At 58.7% G+C, this 23,969-nt stretch overlaps 1 protein-coding gene across 1 annotated transcript in view; it reads left to right on the plus strand.

The window, feature by feature from the left end:
* Window positions 1-23,969, plus strand: part of MAN2B2 (mannosidase alpha class 2B member 2) — a 47,590-nt gene that overhangs the window by 21,983 nt on the left and 1,638 nt on the right. Inside the window, exons 7-16 of the mRNA XM_021718473.1 lie at window positions 1,517-1,707; window positions 2,740-2,917; window positions 6,136-6,254; window positions 8,154-8,422; window positions 14,407-14,598; window positions 15,076-15,328; window positions 16,627-16,737; window positions 16,829-17,021; window positions 19,384-19,521; window positions 22,248-22,360. Coding sequence (XP_021574148.1) covers window positions 1,517-1,707; window positions 2,740-2,917; window positions 6,136-6,254; window positions 8,154-8,422; window positions 14,407-14,598; window positions 15,076-15,328; window positions 16,627-16,737; window positions 16,829-17,021; window positions 19,384-19,521; window positions 22,248-22,360 — 1,757 coding nt within the window. The remainder of the gene's footprint in view (window positions 1-1,516; window positions 1,708-2,739; window positions 2,918-6,135; window positions 6,255-8,153; window positions 8,423-14,406; window positions 14,599-15,075; window positions 15,329-16,626; window positions 16,738-16,828; window positions 17,022-19,383; window positions 19,522-22,247; window positions 22,361-23,969) is intronic.

Genomic DNA, 23,969 nt, shown 5'->3' on the forward strand with positions numbered 1-23,969 from the left:
TGGCCACTCCCGGCCACCGCAGCCTCAATCTGCTGGGCTCTGGCGATCCTTCCACCTCAGCCTTACAAGTAGCGAGAACTACAGGTGCACACTGCCATGCCTGGCTAATTTTTTATTTATTGTAGAGATGCGGTCTCGCCAAGTTTCCCAGGCAGGTCTCTAACCCGCAGGCTTAGGCAATCCATTCGCCTCGGCCTCCCAGCGTGCTGGGATGATAGGCTGAGCCACTGAGCCCGACCCACTCTCACCTCTTAATACTATCACAGTGGCAATTAGATGTCAATGTGAGTTTTGGAGGGGACGTTTGAACCATAGTACTTCCCTTCCAAAGTGACACCACGGCCGTCCCGCAGCAGGGCTCATTCTGGCCTGGGTGCTGCCCTGATTCACCAGGGTCCCGGGTTCGTCCTGGTCCTCTGGGCTTTGATCTCTGTCTCCGTGGGGCCTGGGTGGGGCTACACAGCTCTCGGGATCTTCCTTAAAGTCCAGGGGCTACAGGAGGTGGGAGGGGACGCATCGATGTGGTCATGGCTAAACGGTGAGGTGGGCGAGACCTGGCTCTACCTAGTTGGGGAGGCATGGGAGGATACCCCAAATTGGGTTGGGCATGGCCTGTCCAGGTGGGTGTGGCATGATTACAGTGTAGGTCTTGAGTCCCCTCTGCCTGGTTTGGAATCCAGGGCCCCGCTGGCCATCGCCAGCATGGCCACAGAGCCACCGCAGACCCCACCTAGAGGGCCCCAAGTCTGGGGCCTTTCCCCTGGCCGTGGGACCACCCCTGGGACTTGGCCAGGTCCGATGGGGGAAGAACCAGGAATCGAGAGATCAAGGCAAAGCCCATCCCCTGAGATGCAGAAAGGCAGAAGCAAGAGGAAGCTGCCTTCTGAGGCACACAGCCATGCCCCGAGAGGAGCTCTGGCCGAGCCCTGGTCCCATCCCCACCCTCTTTGTCTTGGCCAACACAGTGGCTGCCCGGGGTCCCTCAGCTCCAGCCACCTCCTCCTCTCCAGCCCCCGCACCACCAGAGCGACCCTGCCGAGAAGCCTGGCTGGCCCCAGCCTCCCCAGGCCCGCAGGGTCACGCACGGAGGCCGCTCGTGCTCGGCCCTCTCAGCTGGGGCCGCCCCTGGGCTCCCTCGCTCTCTTCCCTCTCCGGGGTCTCCCGCGCCCCGCCCCCTGCTTGCATGGCTGTTCCAGGTTTCCCAGGGTGCCCTGGGCTTGTCTCCCGTCTCAGCCCTTCAGGACCCCACCCCCGCCCATCCGGCCCGGCCTTCTGTGCCCACCCTGCCCTAGGCGCTGTCCAGGGCTTTCTGGGCAGTGTTTGGTCTGGCTGGGGAAGGGACCCTGCACTGGGCGCCACAGCCTCTCAGGTCACTGCCCAACCAGGCCGCCTCCCCGGGTGGCCCAGGCCAGCGCTGCCCCTCTGGGGCCCCAGCCCCTCGCTCTTCCCAGGCTGGGGCTCAGCGGACCCTCTGGGGCGGGAAGTCTCCAGCTTACTGTCTGTCCTCACCTCCCAGAACCGTTCCAGGCCTGGACGGGCTTCTACACATCCCGCAGCGCGCTCAAGGGGCTCGCGCGACGAGCCAGTGCCCTGCTGTATGCCGGGGAGTCCATGTTCACGCGCTACACGTGGCCGGTCCCACGCGGGTCTCTGGACCCGACCTGGGCATTGTGGCAGCTCCAGCAGCTCCGCTGGGCGGTCTCCGAGGTAATGTCACCTTCTTGGGTACAGGAGCGGGACTGGACGCCCCTGTGCTGTGTGCTGTCTCCCCCGTCCTAGCAAAGCCTCCAGCACTGGGAGGTACTAGAGGCCCCACTTTGCAGAAGGGGAAACTGAGGCTCCCTTCGATCAAAAGGCCGGTGCGTGGCGGAGCGGGGCCAGGGCCAGACCGCAGCCTGACAGCGTTCAGGTGGTGGCCTTATTCAGCTGTGTGGCGGATTTGACCCAGAGGGATAAAGGACAGAGTGGGCTGGGGCTCGTGTCCGACAGTCCTGCCTGGGTTCACGTCTCAGCTCGGCTGTCTCTCTGAGCCCTAATGTCCTCCCTAGGCAGTGGAGGGGGATGGTGGGCTGTGTAATGGGCTCAAAGGTGATGACACGCAAAACCCGCTGGGCATGGTGCCTCCGTCTCCACTCATCCCCCATTACCCCGAGGGGGAAACTGAGGCCTGAAAAGTCCTGTAATCTGCCCTCCGTCACCCATCCAAAATAGCACCCTGCCGGCCGGGACCTTTTTACAGTGACCTAAAGGGAATTGCTGGCAGGGTTCGTCATTGTGTTGGGGGAGAATCAGGTTGACGTCAGAGTTCGTCAGAGCAGGGCTGGCCAAGCGGCTTGGCCCGTGGAGCCTCAGTCTCCCCTTCTGTGAAGAGAAGGTCCTGCCTCGAGCTTGGTGCAGAGGAGTGTCGATGGCACGTTGTAGGGTGTGCCTGGAATGTACTGACTGCACCTGTGGGAAGGTTGGGGCCCAGAGGTGAAGCTGGATCCCTTCCGGAAATCTCTTGTCTGCCCAAGATGGAGGACGAGGGCGAGGGTTTCCCACAAGGCCAGGAAAAGTAGGGCAAGTTCGTTAGCCTCTCTTAGCCTCCGTTTCCTCTTCTGTAAAGTGGGGAGCTGCCCCCTTCTCCACTGGCACCTAGTGGGGGCACGGGGGCCAGCCCCTCGAAGGTGCCAGGCACACGTCGGTGCCTCGCGGAGTCAGGTCCTGATCCCGTTCTTCCTCGACTCCGGGGAACCGCAGGTCCAGCACCATGACGCCATCACCGGGACGGAGTCCCCCAAGGTGCGAGACATGTACGAGGAGCACCTGGCCTCGGGGATGCTGGGCGTGCGCAAGCTCATGGCCTCCATCATCCTGGACGGGCGCAGGCCCGGGCCCGGGGCGGGGGCACGGCAGACAGCCCCGGGGACCAGCTCAGGTAAGCCAGGCCCCCTCGGGAGTCTGAGAAGAAAGCCTGGGAGGGCTGGGGGAGGGCTGAGCACGAGGCCTGAGCTTCAGACTGCGTGTACACACCCTTGTCCCCTTGACCCGCGGTGAGAGCTGGGCCAGCGTCTTCAGGCCACGGAGTCTCCATTTCCTCATCACGAAATGAGGGAGGGTTGATGATGTTACAGTTAGAGCCAGAAGTAACTGCTGACATGTTCTGAGCGTTTGCCAAGCTCTGAATACCCTTCATGTCGGACTTCATGCCTCACAAGATCCCTTCAACAGAGGAACTGTGAGTGTCCTCATTTATAGCTGAGGAAACGGACTCAGGCTGTGTACTAGCCTGGCTCCCACGGATAGGAAGGAGAGGAGCAGGGATTGAACCCCAAACTCTGCGCAGCCCTGCCTTGCAGCAAGGGTGTGGGTGTCCTCAGGGCCAGCTCAGGCCTGGCTACTGGCGCTCCCTGCCGAGCTCGCCGGCCTGTAGGTCAGCGGGGCAGCCGTTGCCCGGCCTCTCTATGAGCTTTCACATGTGTAGAGTGACCCATCATACCCGCGTGCTGGTACTGAGGGGTTTCAAAACCGGGAAATCTGGGAAGAACAGGGAGGAGCTGGTCTCCCTACGCACGCAGGCAGCTTTCCTGCACATTGGCCCCCGGGTCCACCCTCGGCCTGCACACCGGTCATCTCACACTTGATGTCCCTCCACACCGGCTCCCTGCCCTGGCATCCCGCCTGCCCTTCCCCTCCTATCTCTGTCTGTGTGTCATCCCATCGGCCTGAGGCCTCCAAAGGCCCACGGGGACCAGCCCTTGGGGACACCAGTCTGGTGGGAGACAGTCGCAGAAAGAGTTGTCACCTGGGGTCTGACTTCGCTGCCAGCAGGGCAGTTCCTGAGCTGTCGTTCTGATGAGACGCTCGGGTCATGCCCATGAGCCCCCGGGGGAGGCCTCCCCAGCTGCGACTGGGTAGAGAAGGCCGGGAAAGGCTTCCCAGGCATGGGGAACAGCCCAGAGAGGCAGGGAGGCTGGAAGCGTGTGCTGTGTTCAGGGATCCAGGAGCCATCAGTCATGGCCAGAGCTCACGGCACATGGGCTGTCGGGATGGAGAGAAAGAGGCCAGGGGCTTCCTATTGCAGGCACCTCAAGTGCCAGGCTAGGCAATGGGACTTGACCCTCTAGGCTCCAGAGAGTTCTCTGGTAGTTCACAGTACCCAGCACTCAAAACTTTGGAGCCAGACTTTAGAAGCTGGATCACCTTGGGCAGGTGGCTCGACTTCTCTGGACCCTGTTAGGGTCCAGATAGGGTGAGGGTGGAGTGCTGGAGGGGTGAGGGAACGAGGGGAGGCACAGCAACGGTATCCCAGAGATCCGAGTCGTTGCAAAGAACTGCGACACACAAAAAGGTCAAGAAAGAAAAGTTTATGCCGGGCTCGGTGGCTCAGCCTGTAATCCCGCGCCTTTGGGAGGCTGAGGTGAGTGGATGGCCTGAGCCCGCGGGTTCGAGACCCGCCTGGGCCAGCGAGACCTCATCGCCACAATAAATCAGAAAAATTAGCCAGGCGTGGTAGTGTGTGCCTGTAGTTCCAGCTACTTGGAAGGCTGAGGCAGAAGGATCGCCGGAGCCCAGCAGGTCGAGGCTGCAGTGGCAGTGGCCGGGAGCAGCCACTGCACTCCAGTCTGGGCAACAGTGAGACTCCAACTAAAAAAAGAAAGAAAAGTTTATTTAAAAGTAAATTAGAAGCCAGGCTCGGTGGCTCAACCTGTAATTCCATGCTTTCGGAGGCTGAGGTGAGTGGATTGTTTGAGCCTGTGGGTTCAAGACCCACCTGGGCAACTTGGCGAGACCTCATCTCTACAGTAAATCCAAAAATCAGCGGGGTGTGGTAGCAAGTGCCTGTAATTCCAGCTACTCGGAAGGCTGAGGCGGAAGGATCACCGGAGCCCAGCAGGTCGAGGCTGCGGTGGCCGGGAGCGGCCACTGCACTCCGGTCTGGGTGACAGAGAGTGAGACTCCAACTCAAAAAAAAAAGTAAGTAAGTTGGAGAGAGAAGATTCACCTCCCCAAGGTGGTGGAGAGGGCCAGAGCCAGGAAGCATGGCAACAGCCATTGCTCAGAGCACATGGGCACACCAGAGTCTAGCTGGGCAGTGGGCACAAAGGGGCAGGCAAGTGCAGGTGATGGACAGCAGGCAGATGGGTGGGTTAGTCACATGATTGCTGCCATGGTTGGCGGATCTGTGTCATGCAGGTCACAAAGGGCTGATTAGGTTAACCCTGGGGGCAGGGAAGGATTCCTGCAAGAGACTTGTTAGACATTTGCAATTCACAAACTCAGACAAGCTGGGCTCAGCCTGTCATCCTGCGCCTTTGGGAGACTGGGGTGAGTGGGTTGCCTGAGCCCGCGGGTTCGAGACCCACCTGGGTAGCGAGACCTCATCTCTACAATAAATCAAAAAATCAGCCGGGTGTGGTAGCACGCGCCTGTAATTCCGGCTACTCGGAAGGCTGAGGCGGAAGGATCGCCAGAGCCCAGCAGGTCGAGGCTGCGGGGGCCGGGAGCGGCCACTGCCCTCCAGTCTGGGCGACAGAGTGAGACTCCAACTCAAAAAAAAAAAAGAAAATGACAAACTCAGACATTTGCAACTCCCTAATTCCTTGGCCAAAGGTGGGGTAGTTGTATTATTACTTTTACGACTTTTGCCAGCCAAAGGGTGACCTTTGATCTTCAGCCTTGACAAGGACCCTAAAAGTTTCCTGGAGACTATTATGCTAAACCATGAATGGCTGGGTTGTCCTGGTCTTGCATCTCAGGGAGATTTGCAGAGGGGGGATGGGATGGGATAGGCTGCTGCTTGTTCTGCAGTAGAATGTCTGACTGCTTTCTGATGGCTATGCTGGGGACAAAAGACTAAACCCTTTCAGACCTCAGTTCCCGCATCAGTGAAGTGGGCTGACAGAGGCGCATGAGGAGCCAATGAAACCTCAGCAGTCCACAGGACACCGAGTGTCCCCTTACTGCCTCTCCTGCCTTGAGGACCGAGCAGAACGTGGACTGTGCTGTCTGCCCGTCTGCCTCCCCTTCCTGGCTACCCTGGGTGCTCTGGGGGGCTGGGTCTTGCCTGCCTCAGTTTCCCTTGTACCTGGGGGCATGCAGGAGTGTTGAGTGAGTCAAGGGGCAGCAGGTTAATCGTGATCTCTGTGTCTGCAGGCTATTTTGCTTCAGTCTACAACCCGCTGGCCTGGACGGTCACCACCATCGTCACCCTGACTGTGGGCTTCCCCAACGTCAGTGTCACAGACGAGTCGGGCCACCCAGTACCCTCACAGGTATGGACACATCCTGCCAGCGGCGCATTTTCTGTTGCTGACACCTGCTCCGGGCTGGGCACTTCCTGCACATTGCCACTTTCGACCCTGCAAGGGAAGCCCTATCAACTTTGTTTTACAGATGAGGAACCTGAGGCTCAGAGAGGCAGAGGGGCTTTTTTTTCCCCAACACTGACCAATTCTCCACTTCTCTGACACCCACCAGGTGCCCAAAAACTCAATTCAGTTCTGAACAAACTACCTGGAGAGAGCTCAGACCCCACAGGTTAGGGTCTCATCCCACAAGACCCCCCACTGCAGACAGCAGCCACAAATGGGGTTCCCAGGCTGCCACACTTCTGTCCAGCTACCTGCAAATGCTGGGGTTTCCATGACACAGCTCAAGTTTTATAGTTCGCTAGAACGACTCACAAAACTGACTCACAAACCTCAGGGAAGCTCAGCATGTCACTGACAGTTTTAGTATAAAGGACACAACTCAGGAACAGCCACAGGGACGCCTGGGGGACAGACTGAAAGTCCCAACCTGCTAATCCCAGGCTTGGTTCCTCTGGGGACTGACCCCACCCTGAAGTCATCTAGGCCCCAGCAGGAGCCAGTTCAACAGGAGAAATTTAGGTGAATTGGAGAGAGGCTTGTTATGAATTTAAGAAGGGACTCCTGGCCAGGCCCAGTGGCTCAGTTCACAATCCCAGCAGTTGGGGAGACCTAGGTGGGAGGATCATTTGAGGCTGGAGTTTGAGACCAGCCTGAGCAACATAGTGAGACCCTGTCCCTATAAAAAATAAAAAATGAACTGGCCATGGGAAGCTGAGACAGGAGGATCGCTTGCGTCCGGGAGTTTGAGGTTGCAGGGAGCTGTGATCACACCACTGCACTCCGGCCTGGGCCACAGAGTGAAAACCCATCTTAAAAAAAAAAAAAAAGCTGACCTCTGGTTCAGCCTGTAATCCCGCGCCTTTGGGAGGCTGAGGTGAGTGGATTGCCTGAGCCCGCAGGTTCGAGACCCGCCTGGGCAGCGAGACCTTATCTCTACAATAAATCAAAAAATCAGCCAGGCGTGGTAGCACATGCCTGTAACTCTAGCTACTTGGAAGGCTGAGGCAGAAGGATTGCCAGAGCCCAGCAGGTTGAGGCTGTGGTGGCCGGGAGCGGCCACTGCACTCCAGTCCAGGTGACAGAGTGAGACTCCAACTCAAAAAAAAAAAAAACTCACTCTGGCTGCTGTGGTGGATGGGTTGGCGGGGACAGGAGTGGATGGGGCACACCAGTGAGGACGCGCGGCAGTTGTCCTGGCAGAGGCCATCCATGGGCTGGCCTTGGTGAGGACAGGGATGGCTGGGAGTGGGGTGGGGGTGGCCGTGGAATGAAGAAATCCAGGTGGCAGGAAGCAGAGGGTGTGGGGTGGGCGCACTTGAAGGGTTGTCATGGGATGAGGATTGCTTGGGGTGGGGGGTGGAGTGGGGTCGTGGTGAGGTCAGCTGTGGACATCCAGGTGGAGGCATCTAACGGGGAACTGTATTCGTGGGCTCCAGAGAGGTTAGAGGATTTGGGAGTCCCCACTTTTGGCTGATGAGAGGAGACCGAAGGAGCCGGAGGTGTCCATCCTGTGTAAGAGACAGTTTGGGGGCCCCGAGAGGCAGCCATCTTCAGGTCGCTGAAGGCTTCTCCCAGGACGGATCTATTTTATGGGGGTCCCAGAGGGCAAAGCCAAAGCTGGGGAGACACTCCCAGGCAAGGAAGAAGACTCATAGCGGTCCAAGAGATGGCAAGCCACTACTGCCCTGGGAGGTAATGAGCACCCCGTCCCAGGAAGTGTGCAAACCAGGGCTTCCAAGGAGACGGGCAGGTCTTCCAGCCTGAAGCCCACAGCTTGGCCCTGTCCTGCTGGCCTTGCAGATCCAGAACTCCACGCAGACCCCGTCTGCATATGAGCTGCACATTCTGACCACAATCCCGGGCCTCAGCTACCGGCACTACAGCATCAAGCCCACTGCAGGTGCCGCCTGGGAGCCAGCTGCCACCATGGCCGCCCGCGTGCTCCGGTTTGGCCGCAGGCCGAAAACACGCACCAGCCACGGGGGCCGGCGCCTGATGCCTGTGGCGAATGACTGCTACACCGTGCTGCTTGACGAGGACACCAACCTGATGCACAGTGTCTGGGAGAGGTGAGATGCAGCTGCTGCTGGCTCTGAGGTGGAGGCATGCTGGGCCCCAGGCGTGTCAGGCCCCTGCCTGGGGGCTGCGTTTGCTCACCTGGCTGGGGGAAGGACCAGAGGGGGAAACGTCCCTTCCTGCTGGCATGATCCTTAATTCTAGGAGTGTGAGCCTAGGTCAGTGTAGGAAAGGCCTTCTTACGCTTTCTCACCATCCACTACCCACCTGTCTACCCACCAGCCCTCCTGTCTACACTCACCCACCCACTCATCCACCCACCCATCCTTCCATCCATGCACCCATCTGCCCATCCGCTTACCCACCTACCCTCCCGTCCATTCATTCATTCATATCTTTATCCTGCAGTTATCTGTGGATGCAGAGAGGGCTGCTGACCTTCCAGGAAAGGCCTCCCTGCGGGTTTGAGGCCTGTTCTCCCTCAGGCCACACCCAGGCTGTGTCACCAACCCCAACCGCCCCTGCCAGGCGCCTGCTTGGTCTCCCGATTAGCCAAGAGGAGTTGGTGGCAGAAAGCAAGGGCACAGGAAGCGGGGAGAGGAGACAGGAGGAAAAGGAGGGGAAGGGGGACTGGAGCTGAGGTGAGTGTGCGTGGAGCTCAGCCCCAAGTCCTGTCAGCGGCGCTCGGCCTGCAGAGCTCTGGGACTTTTCTCCAAACAGGGCCCGACGGGCCTGTCCTCGCCATTCTGCTGAGAGCAGGGCCGGTGTGGGGCTGCAGCACCTGGCATGGGGGCCAGGGAGCAGCGGAAATGAAGCGGGGCTGTGGGGCCCGGGCCTGACCAGCCAGGAATGGCAGAGTCTGCACATTGCTCCTTCCCTGCTCGGGCCCAGCCCCCATGCTGATGGGGCCAGCCCCAGCTTGCGGCCCCCTCCGCCACCCCATGGGTGCCACGCACCTAAGCCAGCCCACCCGTGGCGTGTCCGGTGCCGGGTCTCCTGCCGGCCTGCCCTGTGCCCGGCCCGTCGCTTCCTTCCGAATTCCAGCAAGGTCGGGGTGTTTCCCACAAGGCTCCCCAGGACCCCACTAGGGGTGAGCCCTGCCAGCCGGCGCTGGCCACGTGGGCAGAGAGAGGAGGAGCCATTGGAACTCAGAGCAGGGGCCACCTGCAGCCAGGCCACAGGCCTTGAAGGAACTCCAAAGGCAGAGGCCTGGTGACGGTTGTTGCGTGGGAAGGAGCAGAGGCCTGGGTGGGAAAGGAGCAGAGGCCTGGGTGGGGCAGGAACAGAGGCCTGGGTGGGGCACCTGCAGGGAGGCCTTTCCTGGAAGGTCAGCAGTCCTCTCTGCTGTCCACAGAGGGGGCAGCAGGGGTTGGACACCAGCCTGGAGCGCCACGGTGCCCAGACACCAGCCCAGGACACTATGGCTGAGGGGGGTTCTTGTTTCCCGTATGGAACAGCTTTATTGAGGTAGAGTTCATGTACCACGTGCTCACCCACCTGAAGGTGCAGTTCAGAGGTTTTTCGCATTTTCAGAGCTGTGCAGCCATCACCACCATCAGTTGTAGAACATTTCCGTTATTCCAGAAAGAACCTTCATGCTGTCTAGCGGTCACTCCATCTCCCTTCCCATGGCCCCTGCAATCCTAATCAATCACCTGCCGTTTGGATCGGCCTGTTCTGGACATTTTACATCAATGAAAACTTACAATGTGACCTTTCATGTCTGCTTCTTGAACTTAGCATCGTGTTTTCTTTTTTTTTTTAACTTTTTATTTCATTTTTGATTTAGTGTAGAGAGGAGGTCTCGCCAAGTTGCCCGGGCCGAACTCGAACTTGCGGGCTCAGGCAATCCTCTCGCCTCAACCTCCCCAAATGCTGGGATGATAGGCGTGAACCTCTGCGCCCAACCTTAACTTTTTGTTTTAAATATGTGGGGTGTTCAGGGTGAGGTATACAAATGTTCATTATGCAGGTGCCCGTGTTGATGAGCTGTGCCCTCCCCCACCCCGGCATCATGTTTTCAAAGTTCACCCATGTTGTAGCAAGGATCAGGACTCTACTCCTACTTTTTTTTTTTCCGAGTTGGGGTCTCACTCTGTCACCCAGGCTGGAGTGCAACGGCACAGTCCTGGCTCGCCACAGCCTCTACCTCCTGGGCTCAGGCGATCCTTCCGCCTCAGCCTTCAGAGTGGCAGGGACTCATCTGCATCACCACACCCAGCTAATTTTTTGATTGTTTGTAGAGATGAGGTCGTGCCATATTGCCCAGGCTGGTCTCGAACTCCTGGGCTCAAGCAATCCTCCTGCTTCGGCTTCCCAAAGTGCTGGGATTATAGGTGTGAGCCACCACACCTCGTCCTTTATTCCTCTTTTTTTTTTTTTTTTTGAGTTGGAGTCTCACTCTGTCGCCCAGACTGGAGTGCAGTGTCCGCTCCCGGCCACCGCAGCCTCAACCTGCTGGGCTCCAGTGATCCTTCCGCTTCAGCCTTCCAAGTAGCTGGAACTACAGGCATGTGCTACCACGCCCGGCTACCTTTATTCCTCTTTATGGCTGAAGACCATTCCACTGCGTGGATAGACCACATTTTGTTCATCTATCCTTTAGCTAATGGACATTTGGGTTGTTTCCACTGGTTAGCTACTGTCAGTCGTGCTGCTGTGAACGTCCGTGTACAGTTCTTGTGTGGACGTCATTTTCATTTCTCTCAAGTGTACACGGACACGTGGAATTGCCAGGTTGTAAGCTAACGCTCTGGTTAACTGTCCGAGGAACTGCCAGACGCCTTCCGAAGCGGCTGTGCCATCTTCTCTTCTCACCAGCAGTGGGTGAAGGTTCCGATTTTCTCACGTCCTCACCCACGCTTGTTATTTTCTGTCTTTTCAATTATAGCCACTCTCGTGGGCGTGCAGCGGTACCTCGTGGTGGGTTGATTTGCATTTCCCTGCTAACTAATGATGTCAAGCGTCTCTTCGTGTTCTTACGGGCCACTTGGATATTTTCTTTGGAGAAATGTATATGCGGTTCCTTTGCTGGTTTTTAAACTTTGTTGTCTTTTTATTTTTTATTTATTTATTTATTTTTTTGAGTTGAAGTCTCACTCCGTCGCCCAGACTGGAGTGCAGTGGCCGCTCCCGGCCACCGCAGCCTCGACCTGCTGGGCTCCGGCAATCCTTCCGCCTCAGCCTTCCAAGTAGCTGGAACTACAGGTGCGCGCTACCACACCCGGATAATTTTTTTTGATTTATGTAGAGATGAGGGCTCGCCAAGTTGCCCAGGCGGGTCTCGAACCCACGGGCTCAGGCAATCCACTCACCTCAGCCTCCCAAAGGCACAGGATTACAGGCTGAGCCACCAAGCCCAGCTTTGTTTTGTTTTTTTGAGTCAAGTCTCACCGTTGCCCAGGCTGGAGTGCAATGGCACAGTCACGACTCACTGCAGCCTCCACCTTCTGGGCTCAGGTGAACCTTCTACCTCAGCCTCCCAAATAGCTGAGACTACATGTGTGCACCACCATGCCCTGATAATTTTTTAAAATTTTTTTGTATAGATGAGGTCTCACTCTGTCACCCAGGCTGGTCTCAAACTCCTGGCCTCCAGGGATCTTCTCACCTTAGCCTCCTGAAGGGCTGGGATTATAGGCGTGACGCACCACTCCCGGCAAGAGAGTCCTTTATCTGTTCTGGGCACGTGTCCTATGTAGACCTGTGGTTTGCAAGTCCTTTCTCCCATTCTATGGCTTGTCTTCTCCCTTGCGTGTTGGCCCTGGGGGAGGTTTTCAGAGGGAAACGCTGGCAGGGCATCTGGACCAGAGGCGAAAGGCCTTCAGCACCAGACTGGTGAATGCGATTCTTTTCTCTTTTCTTTTCTTTTTTTTTTTTGAGTTGAAGTCTCACTCCGTCGCCCAGATTGGAGTGCAGGGACACGCTCCAGGCCACCGCAGCCTTGACCTGCTGGGCTCTGGCGTCCTTCTGCTTCAGCCTTCCAAGTAGCTGGAACTACAGGCGCGTGCTACCACACCCGGTTAATTTTTTATTTATTGTAGAGACGAGGTCTCGCCAAGTTGCCCGGGTGGGTCTCGAACCTGCGGGCTCGGGCAATCCACTCAACTCGGCCTCCCAGAGTGCTGGGATGACAGGCTGAGCCACCGAGCCTGGCTCTTTTCTCTTTTCTCTGCTTCAGCAGGGACTTGGCAGAGCCCTCCTAGGTGAGCCTTCCTCACCACTTTCTTCCCCACCGGATCACAGTCCCCCGAAGATTCTCAAGGCAGGTGCAGGGACTGCCACGCCTTCACTGTCTGCCCAGGGCAAGGCCACACTCGGGTACAAATGCATCACTTGGGCAATTGCTTGGGCCACAAAACGCATGCTCACAATTGAAATGCAAGTATACAGGGCTCCAACCCCTTTCTTCTGTCCTAACCCAGCATCCAGATGGAAGGGAGCAGCGCAGACTTGAGTCAGGGCTGAGGTTGGGTTCTGGCTCCCACACACCCAGAGGGGCAACCTCAGGCAGGCAACGGCACGTCTCCCAGCCTGGTGTGCCCTGGGAGTGAAGCAGGTTCACAGTCCTTGCCTGCAAGGGTTGGGAGGATTCCAGGAGGTGGCGTAAGTGAAGGCCTCAGCCTGTGACCCAGGGTCAGTCCATGCTGGCTTCCTGCTGGACAGCTCCTGGGTCTGCGTGACAAAAACCCACTCCTGTGCCTGGGTGAGCCAGCACTGCCTCTGGGGGACACCCTCTGTTCACTCCTCTTGGTGCCTGTTCCGTGGCTTCTGTCCCTCTCACTTGTGATCTGCTTTGGGACAGGATGGAATTATGAAAGAAAAATAAAATCTTGGGTCCCAAACTCACTATGCCAAAGAAAAAGTTAAGCTTGGGAACTGAGTCATACATAGCACGCGCACGCACACACACACACGCATACACACACACACCACACACACACACACACACACACACACACACACACACACACAAATTGCCTTCTTGCCTGGACATGGTAGCTCATGCTTATAATCCCAGGACTTTGGGAGGCTGGGGTGGGAAGACTGCTTAAAGCCAGGAGTTCGAGACCTGTCTGGGCAATATAGTGAGACCCCCACTCCGTTAAAAAAAAAAAAAAAAAAGATTATAAATAAGCTGTCTTCCTTTTGTTCCCAAACAGATGGCTGTAATTTCACACGCTTGCTTTATCTTATGTAAAATGTAGATTTACTGAATACGAGATTAATGCATGATTGGTTTTCCTCTACCAACTTCTCACATATAAAATGTAGATTCACCAAACCTCACAAGCATGTAATCACTTGCCTCCCTGCCTATCCTCCTTACTTTTTTTATGAGTTGGAGTCTCACTCCGTCGCCCAGACTGGAGTGCAGTGCCGGCTCTGGCCACCGAAGCCTTGACCTGCTGGGCTCCGACGATCCTTCCGCCTCAGCCGTCCAAGGAGCTGGAACAACAGGCGCACGCTACCACGCCCAGCTAATTTTTGATTTATTGTAGAGACGAGCTCTCACCAAGTTGCCCGGGCGGGTCTCGAACCCGCGGGTTCAGGCAATCCTCTCACCTCGGCCTCCCAAAGTGCTGGGATGACAGGCTGAGCCACCAAGCTTGGCCATCCTCCTCCTTTTTTTTCCTTCCTCCGTCCCCTCCTGCCCTTCAAATACTGAAGACCTCGAACCCCCCTTTGGAGAAAGCACTGGTCCAAGATTCTGCAGGGACCATGTCTCTTTTGCCTCGAGGCGTGTCCTTAATCTTGGCAAAACAAACCTCTCGTTGCCTGAGGTCTGCCTCGGCCACATTTTGATCGGCCACATTTTGATCGCCCCGTGGGCTCTGGGTGGGTCTCAGGGGCTCGTGGCTGGGCCTGGTCGTGCGGCCCCATGATCACTAGTCAGGCAGCTCGGGGTTGCTCCTTTACCCTGGCTCACCGCTGGCGTCTGAAGAGAGGTGCTTGCTAGCCTGGCTCCAGACCTCGAGCGTAACATCCATGCGACACATCCGTGACGAAAATGACATCCACTGTCTCACCTCTGCAGACAGGGTAACCGGTCGGTCCACGTGACCCAGGAGTTTCTGGAGTACCACGTCAACGGCGATGTGAAACAGGGCCCCGTCTCCGATAACTACATGTTTACACCCAGTGCCGCTGCAGTGCCCACGTGGGAGGCCGTGGGAATGGAGGTCGTGGCTGGGAGGCTCGTGACGGAGATCCGGCAGTTCTTCTACAGGTGACCCCGACAGCCTGGCTCTCGGCGGGTGTGCAGGCGGCCCACACGGGCAGTGGGTGAGCGGAGGAGGGTCCGTGTTTGCTCTGGAGCCCCCCGCTCCTGGGCCTGTGGTTGGCACACAGTGGGGTTCCATGAAAGCCTGACGAAGGGCCTGTTTGCTCTCGTGTCCGCACGTGCTGGCCACGTTTGCCTGTGCTGTGTCCTGCTGGCCAGAGCTGCGACAGAGGCCCACAGAGTCTGTGACTCACAAGAGGCGTGTTCCTTTCCTTCCATCCAGGCCTGGCCCAGCCAGCCCGCAGTGTCAGGAACCAGGCTTCTCCACTCTGCTGCCCACTGTCCGGGGGGAGGCTGCCAGTCGCCACGTGGCATGGCCCAAGAAGGCTCCCTGTCCACGCCTGCCTTGCAGTGCCTGCAGGAAGGGAGGAAGCACCCAGGAGGGTCCCAGATCTGTATTTACCGATCCTTCTTCTCGCCCAGGAATATGACGGCCCAGGACCACGCATTCGCCATCTACTCCCGGCTCGCGCATGTGCCACAAGGCCACGACGGGCAGCTGCTGTGCCAGCGGATCGAGCAGGAGTACCGAGTGGGCCCCCTGGAGCTGAACCGCGAGGCTGTCCTGAGGACCAGCACCGGCCTGGACAGCCAGCAGGTCATCTACTCAGACAACAACGGCTACCAGATGCAGCGGAGGCCCCACCTGGCCTACGCAAACAACAGCATCGCTCGGGTATGCCCTGGGACGCGTACGCGGCGCGCCCTCACGGCGCTTGTCCACCCTCACGGCGCCTTTGCCGACCCCTCTAAGCAGCAGCTTGTAGTAGCAGAGGCCTCTGGAGAGAAGTCTTTTTTCGAGACAGGGTCTCACTCCGTAGCCCAGATTGGAGGGTAGCAGTGTGATCATCGCTCACTGCAGCCTGGAACTCCCACCCTCAACCGATCCACTCCCCTCAGCCTCCCAAGGTGATGGGATGACAGATATATATGAGCCACCATGCCCAGACGAGAATTCTTTTAAAGACCCCTTGCCGGCCAGGCTTGGTGGCCCAGCCTGTAATCCTGGCACTTTGGGAGGCCAAGGAGGGTGGATTGCCTGAGCCCACGGGTTCGAGACCAGCCCGGGCAACTTGGCGAGACCGCGTCTCTACCATAAATCAAAAATCAGGCCGGGCTCGGTGGCTCAGCCTGTCATCCTGCGCCTTTGGGAGGCTGAGGGGAGTGGATGGCCTGAGCCCGCGGCGCCGAGACCTGCCTGGGCAGCGAGACCTCATCTCTACAATAAAATCAAAAAATCAGCCGGGTGTGGTAACGCATGCCTGTAACTTTGGCTACTTGAAGGCTGAGGCGGAAGGATCACCGGAGCCTGGCAGGTCGAGGCTGCGGTGGCCGGGAGCGGCCACTGCACTCCAGTCTGGGTGACAGTGAGACTCCAACTCAAAGAAAAAAAAAAAACATTAGCCAGGCGTGGTAGTGCACACCTGTAGTCCTGGCTACTTGTAAGGCTGAGGCGGAAGGATCGCCGGAGTCCAGTGGGTCAACACTGGGGTGGCCGTGAGCATGCGCGCCACTGCACTCCAGCCTGGGCGACAGAATGAGACTCCACTCCAAAAAGTAAATAAAGACCCCTTGCCCACCTGTCTGCCCTTTCAAGGGCTGAGAGCACAGGCTCTGGATTAGACTTGTGTCTGAATTCCGGCACCACCACATCCGAGAGACCTTGGTTTGTGCCTCAGTTTCCTCTTCTGTCACATGACCCCTTTGGCAAAGGGCTGTTCTGAGGTTGAAGGAGATGGCGTACGTTAAGTGCTGGGCTGGGGCCTGGGCTCATGTCCGTGGGGTCCTGTGGCGAGGAAGCCACAGGGTGGGGTCTGAACCCCCGTCCGTGGGTCCCCAAAGTCAGGGCCCCGGCCCCCCGCGGCGGTGGCTGCACCGGGGGGAGGGCTCGCGGGGGCGGTCAGAGGGTGACCTGACCACGAGGCTGCCTCTGCCCCCGCCTGACCCTCCACTCGGGGATGTTTATGGCTGCAGAATTACTACCCCATGGTCCAGTCAGCCTTCATCGAGGACGGCGGGAGCAGTCTGGTGCTGCTGTCCGAGCGGGCACACGGCGTCTCCAGCCAAGGAAACGGGCAGGTGGAGGTAGGAGGCTCGGGGCGTCCCGCCGCAGCCCACGTGCCCCCGCAGCAGGCCCGGGAGTGACCCGGGCCCCTCCGGCAACTCTTTCCTGCAGATCATGCTGCACCGGCGGCTGTGGAATAACGTCGACTGGGACCTGGGCTACAACCTCACTCTCAACGACACCTCGGTTGTCCACCCGGTGCTCTGGCTTCTGCTGGGTCCCCGGCCGGTCATGGCCGCCCTGCGCCAGAGGAGCGGGCTGGCACTGCAGCACCGGCCCGTGGTGCTGTTCGGTGAGCTGACCAGTAAAGGGCGCCCTCGCAGAATGCATCTCATGACTGCCCTGGTACACGTCAGCCGGGCCAGGGTGGGCACTGCGGGGGGTTGTGCCCTCAGGAATCTGGGCCGCTGTAAGGCGAAAAGGGACCTCAGGGACCTCCAGGCCAAGCTCCTCACTCAATAGATGGGCAAACTGAGGACAAAGAGTGGCTTGCTCAGGCTTATCCAGCCAGTGGGTACAGAGCTGGGACTTACCCACTCCGCCCTAGGCCTCTCCCCTGCATCTTCTCCCCCATGTTCTTCCCTGATATATCTCTTGCTTTCTTGGTACGAGATTACGGTCATCATATTACTCAGGCCTGGAGGCTCAGTGCTTAAAGGACTAGTTCTGTGTGCACCTGGGTATGTTGTCACCAGGTGAGGGCATTCTAGCCCATAGTCTAATCTGCAAGGTTTATGAGGATGGTTTGCCTCCACTGAGGTTTCTATAAATTAACAATCATGTAGTTGGTTGGGTTTTTGGGGGGGGTTTTGTTTGTTTTTGTTTTTTGGGTTTTTTTCAGTTGGAGTCTCACTCTGTTGCCTGCTCCTGGCCACCTCAGCCTCGATCTGCTGGGCTCCGGCGATCCTTCCGCCTCAGCCTTCCAAGTAGCCGGAACTACAGACGCGCACTACCACACCTGGCTAATTTTTTGATTTATTGTAGAGATGAGGTCTCGCCAAGTTGCCCAGGTGGGTCTCGAACCCGTGGGCTCAGGCAATCCACTCACCTCAGCCTCCCAAAGGCACGGGATTACAGGCTGAACCACCGAGCCCGGCTTAGAGTGGCCTTTAAAGTCAAGACCAAGATACAACTCAGTACCATTTTCACTAATCTTTGAACTCTTCTCTTTCTCTACTCACCTTGGAGGTTTTGATTAGAATGTGCGTTTGAGGTTCTCCCTGCTTCGGTTTCAGAGGTAGAACCTTGCCAGGGCATCTGCAAGCCGGTGAGCTGTCACTCACGCAACAAGCATTTACTGAGCGCCTGCAGTATGCCACATGCTGTCCTCCAGGAGCTCAGATAGATCCAGGCTTCAGTCGGGGGAGGGAGCCGTCTGTCGAGAGGGCCTGGTGCCTTGTGGGTTTGGAGGAATGTGAGTGAGACCACCAGCCAGGAAGGGACCAGGGATCGGGTTCAGGGCTGTCAACTAAGCCTCTTTGTTTGGAAGTAACAGAAACTGAAGGGGCAGTCCAGGCCTGTAAGGCAGACCTGGACAGGAGGCCTGGGCAGGCCGGGGCAAGGGCAGCTCTGGGCATCTTGGGAGACGACATTCACCACCATGTCTCCCCGTTCTGCCACTGAGCTGCCCACCCCGGCCACCTCCAGTTCCCATGCTTCGGAGAGGGAATCCAAGTGGCCTTGCGAGGGCAGGGTCTGCTCCCAGATCTGTCTGTGGCTCCTTCCTGGCAGCTGGGGCCTTCCCTGCAGAGGGTGATTTTGCCTAAGAAAGCCCCGTGGTCACTGGCAGCTCCTTGTCACCTGGCCCCACTCTGGTCTCCATGGATGGCGGGTGAAAGAAGCCCAACTGGAACTAGCCGGGCCCGAGGAGGGTGCATCGTGAGGCCCTCACGGCCGAGGGAGAGGGGGGCGCCGTCGGGCCTCAGGCACTGGAACCCTCGCAAAGGCTGTCCGTCTCCACCTTTCATCTGTGCTCTGTCTGCAGACGGTCCTCTCCCTGCCTGGGATGTAGCTGTGAGCAGCTCTGGGGGTGCTCTCCAAGGACAGCTCCGTCTCCCCACCTACAAGGAACTGAGACTCAGGCTTTCCAGTCTCGAGGGCAAAAGTCCCAGGGAAGGATTCTGATTGGTCCAGCTGGTGTCAGGTGGCCCAGGCCTGGACCCATCCGTGTGGCCTGGGATATTGTGAGAAGACAGTAGCTGCCGTTTAAAGTCCAGAGCTGGAAGAAGGGGGGCCTGTGTGCCTTCTGAGCAGGGAGACCAGGTGCTGACGAAGCCAGGGAGGGCTGGCTTCCCAGATCGCACGCAGAAAACGGGGCTGTGTGTCGTGGACTCGCTGTGTGATCCTGAACACGCGGTGTCCCCTCTCTGGGCCTTCTTCTCCTCGTCTCTGAGTTGAAATGGCCAGAGTGCGGAGAGCGGAAGAGAAGGTCCTTCTGGCTCTCAAGTGCTGTGGTCTCAGCTGTCAGTTGCTGCCCCAGAGGACAGACGTTCGGGTGGAAGGACCCGGGCCCTGGGGCCCAGATGCTTCGGGCTGGGGCAGTGTCGGCTCCCAAGGGGATGGCTGAGAGGCAGGCTGGGCGGGGCGGGGCACCGGACGCAGAGAGCCAAGTGCCAGGAGGAGGAGCTGGGCCCCTCAACGCCTGGATCTGTCCATCTGCCTCGCAGGGTCTGCCCTGAAGCCCCCAGGACCGCGGCAGCCAGAGGCCGTGACGCTGCCCCCGAATCTCCACCTACAGGTGCTGAGCATCCCTGGCTGGAACTACAGCTCCAGCCACACCGAACACGTGCAGAACCTCCAGAAAGGTGAGGCAGGTGTTGGGAGGCCCCAAGCCCACACCAGACACGGGGGCGCGCCTTTGAGTCGTCATGTGCTGCAAGGTCACCTGGTCCCTCGTCTGCAGACGGGGAGAGCGGGCCCGCAGAGTCAGTGAGTGACCAGAGTCACTCAGAGAGCCGGGGACACAGTGGCCTGGGCCCCAGCCCGTTCTCTGAAGGAATCCCTCCCAGCCCCCACCCTCTGCTCTCTTCTCCCCTCCTCAGGGTTGCCCTCTGGTCCCTCTTCCTCCAGGGAGACCACCTGGAGCCCCCAGCACCTGACTTCCCACCTGCCCTCTGAGCGCAGGCAGCCTGACTGCTGGGAACCTCCATTCGTCCATTCGCCAGCGTTTCTTGGGGCAGTCTCTGGGGGAGAGCAGTGACCGAGGCACACAAGGTTCCTGGTCTGTCTGAGCTCGCCCCCTGGAAGGGGAAGCAGCCAAGTCACCGGACAGTGCTGAGGGGAACCCCCTGCAGGACATCTGGGAGGGCTTCCTAAGGAGGTGACACCTGCCAGGAGCTGACTTGGTTGTTGCTAAAGCCCCAGCTGCACCATATCTGTCCCTTTGCACCGTGGGCAGCTGGAGTGACTGTGCCTGGGTTATCCTCATGTGTCAGGGTCAGGCATGAGGCTCAGTCAGAGACCGCAGAGCTAAGAATAAGGAGGGAAGAAAGAACTTAGGGTGCTTTTCTGTTTTGTTTGAGTTGGAGTCTCACTCTGTCACTCAGACTGGAGTGCAGTGGCCAGTCCCGGCCACTGCAGCCTCGACCTGCTGGGCTCCAGCAGTCCCTCCGCCTCAGCCTTCCGAGTAGCTGGAACTACAGGAGCATGCTACCACGCCCAGCTGATTTTTGATTTATTGTAGAGGTGAGGTCTCAAACCCGCGGGCTCCCAAAGCGCTGGAGTTACAGGCTGAGCCACTGAGCCCGGCTTGAACTTAGGGTGTTAACCCCCCAGTTCTGAGCCAGTGCAGAAGCTAGACACAAGGGGATCAGCCAGAACAGGCCAAGCAACACCCCAGCCCTGAGAAAACTGGTCTTGGAGACTGGCTTGTTCCTGCAGCCAAGCTGGCCTTCCAGCACGGGCCCTCGGGGCTCCCGGCTCCCCCTGGAAGGCACAGGGCAGGGCAGTCCTCCCCTGCCCGCAGAGCTTTCCCTTCCAACCTGTGCGTGTGGGCTGGCAGCTCACTCCGAAGAGGAAGTGGAAAGAGAAAGGAGCTGAGCCAGACATGCCTCCCAGACCCCTGGCGAGGAAGTCCCTCCTCCCTGGAGGCTGAGCAGAGGGCAAGGGAGGGGTTGTCAGCGCCTGCTTCCAGGGTGGCTCGCCACCCCTTGGGAAGGATGACCCCTCCTCATCCCACAGTGGAGCACAAGACCAGAGGCCCTCGCTGCTGCTGGCTCTCGGGTCTTCCACCACTGCCTAGGAGCACACAGAGGAGATTTTGCAAACCTCTTAGCTTTTGTGGTCCTGGGCAGCTGTTCTTCTGTGCCAGTCTGAAAACCAGCAGCCTCACAGTCCTGGCACGAGCTCTGAAAAAATAGACTAGCCATGGCGGCTCACACCAGTCATCTCAGCCCTTTGGGACGCCAAGGCGGGAGGATCGCTTGAGGCCAGGAGTTCAAGACCAGCCTGAGCAACGTAGCAAGACCTCGTCTATACAAAATATTGAAATTAAAAAGTTAGTCAGGCATGGGGGGGGGTGCACCTGTGGTCCCAGCTACTTGGGAGGCTGAGGCAGGAGGATCACTTGAGCCCGGCAAGTCGAGGCTACAGTGAGCGATGATTGTCCTGCACCCTGGGCAACACAGCAGGGCCCTGTCTCAAACAAATAAACACCGATGTCTCAGTTCTAGCCCCCAGGTAGTTTGATTCCATCAGAGGCGTTGCAGCCTGGCTGCAGAGCTGGGGTTCTGTGAGCTGGTGTTCGGGAAACACCGACGATATCAACTAGGTCCTCGTTCCAGGACCTTGAACTCAGTGACTTCCTCTGAGCCTTGACCTTCCCATCCGTCTGATGGGAGCAGTAACAATGAATTTTCTGTGCAGGAAGGTCAGGGGTAGTTCAGGAGATCATGGACCTCACATGGCAGGTGAGACTTGTATCAGTCAGGGCAACGGGGTTATGCTGCAGTGACAAAGAGCCCCATAAGCTCAGTGTTTTAACACAGTATAGACTCATTTCACCTTCATGCTGTGTGTCCAGTGGGGGTCAAGAAGGCCTTTTTCACTGTGGCCTAAGGCCCTGCTGATAGAGGATGGGTTGCAACCCACGCTTCCTCCACTACCAAGGCAGGAAAGCTTCTGCCAGAATACCGCCACACTTCTGCTCACTTGGCATTGGCTGTGGCAGCCGCACCACCACCCCCGACTTCAAAGGGGACGGGGAAGGAGACTGGAGTATGTGAGGACAGGCCCGATGAGGCCCACAACAGTGGCTGAGGCCCAAGACGTTGCAGAATCTGGGGTCGTCATGAGAGGCCGTAGAGTCAGCTGAACCTGGACTCTTCCCTCTGCTGTGCACCGACTGTGTGGCCCAGGGCAGGTGACTGCGCCTCTCTGAGCCTTGTCTGCCACGAGGGGGGCTGTGCCCCCTGTCTCATGGGGAAGTGGAGGCTATGAAACGGAGTCAAGTGTGTGAAGCACCCAGTGTCGACTGGGGACGTCAGGATTGGCCGGGGCGGTCCTCACGGCCACTGTCCTTGTGTCCCCAAAGGCCAGCGAGGGCAGGCCCAGGCTGACCTCCGCCGTGTCCTGCTGCGGCTCCATCACCTATATGAGGTGGGCGAGGACCCGGTCCTGTCCCAGCCGGTGACGGTGGATCTGGAGGTGAGCTGCCCCTCATCCTGCCCCCACCACGGAGTCAGGCCTCCGGGGCGGGTGCTGCATCCAGGAAGCAACCCCTGTCTGAAGCCCCTGACCAAGGAGCTGCCTTGGCAAGGGGACCCAGCAGGGATCCGCAATGGATGCTGGTGGGCTCCGGTGGGGCTTGAGGGGAGGTGCCTCCCACCCTCCCTTCGTGGTCTTCTGGGTTTGTAAGCTTTTATGACAGGCCTGTATTTTGTGTCTTTATTATGCATTGGTTTGTTTTTGTTTTTGTTTTTTGAGTCGGAGTCTCACTCTGTCACCCAGACTGGAGGGCAGTGGCCGCTCCCGGCCCCCGCAGCCTCGACCTGCCGGGCTCCGGCGATCCTTCCGCTCAGCCTTCCGAGGAGCCGGAATTACAGGCATGCGCGACCACGCCCGGCTGATTTTTTGATTTATTGTAGAGATGAGGTCTCGCCAACTTGCCCAGGCGGGTTTGAACCCGCGGGCTCAGGCAATCCACTCACCTCAGCCTCCCAAGGCGTGGGATTACAGGCTGAGCCACCGAGCCCAGCTTATGCATTGGTTTTATAAAGCTTTTTAAACACAGATATCTGTGTAATCGGAAACCAAATCAGAATCTCCCACAGAGTGCCTTGGAGGGATGGCTTAGAGGCAGACTGCGGGGTCCATGTTCAGGTGCCTCCACGGGGGTGTCTCAGGCACCCCATGCCTCTGGGCCTCGGTTTCTTGTCTGTAAAATGGGGGAAGGTGAGTTCTCTGCCGGGAAGGCTGTCGAGAGGCCCTGGCATGACGGCACGTGTGCGACTGGGCCCATCCCCTCTCCACGGTCCCTCTTGGGCCCAGCATGACCCTCTGACCCTGCCACCACCAGGGGAGGCTTCCGCGACCCGGCCTGACACTCTCTCCCCTGAAGATCCGAGCTGCAACGCCTCGTTGCTTCCCCGTCTGCGCTCCTCCTGGGGGCTGTGAGCTCCCTATTCCAGTTCCTGCTCACAGAGCCCTTCTTGACTCTGCGCTTTTGCCCGGGCCCTTCGTCCACATCTGTGTCCTCAGGCCCACCGTGGCGCCTTCCCCGTCCCCCACCTCCTCTCCATGGCCCTTCCCGCACAGGAGGGACGTCCTTCTCCTGCATCTCCTCTCCTCTCTGCGGGCCCCTGCAGGGCTGAGCGCGGGTCCAGGCCAGCAGGGGCCCCGGCGCCCAGCCCAGGCCGCGCGCCTGGTGGGCACCGAGCCAGCCTGCCGACGAACCAGGGAGATGAGTGTGGAGCTGGAAGTCGGCCGCCTGGGGTGGGCTCCGTTTCCCAGGCAAAGCCCTGAGCCCCTCCAGGGCTGGGTGGTGGCAGCAAAAGGGGCCTCGTCCTGGCTTCCTGTCGGCACCCAGAGGCTTCCCCGGGCACCGTCCGCACCCTCCCGCCCTGCAGACTTCCCCAGGACGGCGTGGCCTCCTGCCTCTCAGCTGCAAGAGGTGCCGGGATGGCGATTGCTGGGAAGGGCGCGACAGGACGACCCACTGGCTTCCTCCCCGACTGGGCCTGGCGCCTGAGAGCTGGGGGCGAGGGGACCAGGCACGGGGCGGCAGCTCAAAGGGCCGCACTGCCCGGCCTGCTCT

The sequence above is a fragment of the Carlito syrichta genome, unplaced genomic scaffold (genome assembly GCF_000164805.1).
Source record: "Carlito syrichta isolate Samal-C Ts95f unplaced genomic scaffold, Tarsius_syrichta-2.0.1 Scaffold111613, whole genome shotgun sequence".
Classification (NCBI taxonomy): Eukaryota; Metazoa; Chordata; class Mammalia; order Primates; family Tarsiidae; genus Carlito; species Carlito syrichta.